At 37.8% G+C, this 3,756-nt stretch overlaps 1 protein-coding gene across 1 annotated transcript in view; it reads right to left on the reverse strand.

Annotated features, from left to right (window-relative positions):
• Positions 1-613, reverse strand: part of SARC_01150 (hypothetical protein) — a 15,557-nt gene extending 14,944 nt beyond the window's left edge. Inside the window, exon 1 of the mRNA XM_014305157.1 lies at positions 247-613. Coding sequence (XP_014160632.1) covers positions 247-330 — 84 coding nt within the window. The 5' untranslated portion in view covers positions 331-613. The remainder of the gene's footprint in view (positions 1-246) is intronic.
• Positions 614-3,756: the final 3,143 nt, after the last annotated feature.

Raw genomic sequence — 3,756 nt, forward strand, 5'->3', positions numbered from 1 at the left:
ATATATTATGTTTAATTCGAAATGTATTCATGTAAATTAATATCTTTATGTATACGAATACAGAAACGAGATTATATGTTTAGTAACACAATATACGAAAGACTGCTAATTATTGTACATCTCTCGTGATTAAGATATACCTCTACAAGAACATGTTCTCTCACAGTCTCGCAAATTATCAAGGGCACTACTCAACATCACAAGTAAAATTAGCAGGCATAGAAGTGTTGAACTGTCTGTACTGACCTCCTTGAGCACTGTGTCCCACGCGTTCAGCAGCACAGTACTGACCGAGCCAGTTTCGTCACTATTACTCAAATGTCCGTTCATTGTTCTGCTAAAGTGCGGTTACAAAATAAAAATACGTCGGTGTATCACAAATATCATATATATATTGTATGAAAAGGATCGCGTTCTGCTGCCTGTGTATACACTAAGCTGTTGATATTTGATTACTCTGATCCAGCGAGTATATATCACAGTCAGTGCAGTCAGCAGTACCGCAGTCTACAGCTATTTATATAAATACCATATCTCTGTCCCACATTCAAATACATCCTGCGCATTTACTATTTTACATAATTATTTAGTTATTTATATTTATGTTACAAACCATAGCCTTCTGAAAATTAAACATACATACACATACTTGCTGTTTTTTTATATAAAAAAGTAATTAGTTTAATTGGAGATTCAGATCTCGGATTTGATATATTTATGCACACATTTATCATACGTCCCATGAGTCATGAAATATTAATACATACAAGCCTTCTAAAAAATAAACAAGAAGGCTATGGATATTTTTCTTTTTCTTTTTTTAAACAAATAACACGCGCAGGGCAAAGTGCAGAAAATCATCGCGAGACAATGATCTCTGACAATCACTTTAAAGCCAGTAGTAGATAGCACATGTAAGCTGATGGCACATGCAAGCGAATTTTATTCGGAGCCAAGCAGTAATTGACATGAATTTAACTAGGTTTGGGACCACGAGACGGGAAAAATAATCATATCCCGGACGAGAACGGTTCTTTAAACAATCGATAAACCACATGCGAGATTTAGGTTCTCAATATTTTATGTATTTACAATGCCCTAAGCCACCAGCAATACAAGCGTTGATGTAATACGAATGATGAGACCTTGAGCATCTAAGAAATTCATCTGATGATATGTACAAATGATGAAAAAGACAGTCTTTCAATATCCTTTGTAAAAAATTGTATGCTTCTCATACAATTTAAATTTATTATGTTCTGCTGTATGTATACAGCAAGCTCGTGGGCGTTTAAAATGATGAAAGTTCTTTCAATTCGTGTACAGATAACAATTCACGAACCCGGATTCCGATTCCGATTACTGTCTCAAAAACTATATTGATATTGATATGTGCATATTTCATATAAGTGCAAATAGAACTTCGATATCCATAATAAATAATGAGCCTTTCACTGCTTTCAGTTTGCATAACAAGATTGAAATAGGCAGGTTCGATGGATGCCTGTCCTCTATTTACTGGGCTATAGAGTACAACCAAATATATTTATATACGTATCAAGTTTGTAAAGATATTTATTACACATTTGTACATTAACAGATCGACAGGGGCAGTCAATTGATATTGAACTGAAGTCAGTTGAGTTTCGAATATATTTGAATGGCATGATCCTCTGGACTCTGGAGGGAGGGAGAAAACGAAAAATCATCCTTCCCCCCCAGGTCCCAGGAGTCCAAGACGCTTTCATTTTTCCGAGAGAATGTATCCCGTCCTCCAGAGGGACATATCATGATATCAATGTGACATATGTGAATGGATTGTTGTACATATGTCGATTTGTTTTGTAGTTGTTTTTTTAAACTTCATACATAGACTACTAGGTATTTGAGTTCGGTATGGTATGTAGAAAATGACTCTGAGTTTCCTCTTGTAATTTACTCCGTATGTGACATCATATTTTATTGGTTGTATTTTTTATCAAACTCTACTACTGACAAAGTGGTAAATATGTAAAATATGTACATCTGTCTCTGAGAGTGAGCATACCGAACGGCGAACTGTACACCCATATTTCATCGAGACTGTAGTTGTTCATCGAGACTGTAGTTGAGGTGTTATACCAAATGGTTACAAGATTACAATGACTGGAAGCTCAGTGATATCACTAGTGTAGATTGAATCATCCGTACTAACATGGACTGATGATGAGCTGTATGAACTACGCAGAGATAATATGACCGTTACATCACTTCAAGAACAAGACACTCGTGAGCACGAAGCAAGAATAGACATCAACTTTACCGCTGACCTAGTAGTGAGTAGCCACGACAACATATAACCTAATTGTCTGAGATATCGTCCGCATCCCAGAGGAATAAATTTGAATAGAATGAATGGAGGGGATATTTAAGGGACACTTCGAAATTGAATCGATGAATATAAAGGTGAACAAAACTGCTATTACATAAAAACACGTGTATGTAACAATATTTTATAGCTAGCTACACGCTTTCTAATTCTAACAGTTCGTTTTAGAATGCACGCGTTACACGCTACAAGCAATCTCACTGTAAAAAATATATTTAAAACATGGATCAAAGCTATCGTTTATTTCGATGTATTACTCAAGTGGAGTCTCGGTCTCGCCGAGGGGCAACAACCGCTCACTGTATGGTCTTCATGAAAATCTCGCCGACTCCCTGATCTGGCCTTGTGGACAAATCGTACAAAGAATTGCGAAGCCTGCTCCACAGCTTAATCGCTGACTAGAGACGTGTGGTGGTGATCTGTGTTCAAATCACCGTAGACGCATAATCATATCACTCTTATTCTAAAATACTAACACATGATCGCTCATTCAAATCACTGAGCTCATTGTTGGTGGTTAATTTAACGGCCCTCATTCGCTCTCGTCATATGACGATTCTTACACAATCATACCAGCCCATATGTTCTGCCTTTACCCGCAATTGTATGTTTGTTGATTTTCAGTCTGTTTTAGACTAGAAGTGCTGATTCGCATTCCTCGGAGATAGTCTCCATGACTTCATCGAGCCGACTCTGACAAGTCTTCGATTTTGTTGGCAATCAGTGGCTTGTTAAGGGTTTTGTTGCCCTTGTCAGTTCAAACGCCACGTTCTTCAGTGCGTGTTAGACTAATCGATGTGAGAGCGACGATAGGAGAGTCACGATCTCGCAGGAATTTCGGATAGGAAAGTGCACCTTGCATAAAATTACTACCATCGTCAACCTTCATCTGAAGAATGAGACCCGAGGAAGCAATACAATTTCGTGTAGTTCAGGATGAGGTCTCATCACACCTTCATTGCCCCCAGCTGATCTTTCTGAATTGTTCGAAATGTTCAAAACAGTCGGTCGAATGGACGTTCAGGTACCTTGTCGTATTGCTGCCGTGTTGGAACCTCTTTGTTATCCTTCCCTCAGCGCTTCGTATATCCGTTCTGCATAGCTCGACTGCTGTACATTCTGTCGCCAAATTATGCTTATTGTGCAGCTGACATGAATCTTTCCTCGTTTTTAGTACTTAATCGGACTGTTCTACACCGCCCACATGCCCTACATCCTTGACAAGATGTAATATTAGGTGAATTGTAATTTGGCTACCATGTTGATCTAAACATGCCCGCAAGTGCGCCTACGCAGGTACCTTGCGATTAACTAGTGTGGCTCTCAAAGAGCTATATATATATATATATATATATTTATATATACATACATATATATATATATATACA

The sequence above is a fragment of the Sphaeroforma arctica genome (assembly GCF_001186125.1).
Source record: "Sphaeroforma arctica JP610 unplaced genomic scaffold supercont1.43, whole genome shotgun sequence".
NCBI lineage: Eukaryota > Ichthyosporea > Ichthyophonida > Sphaeroforma > Sphaeroforma arctica.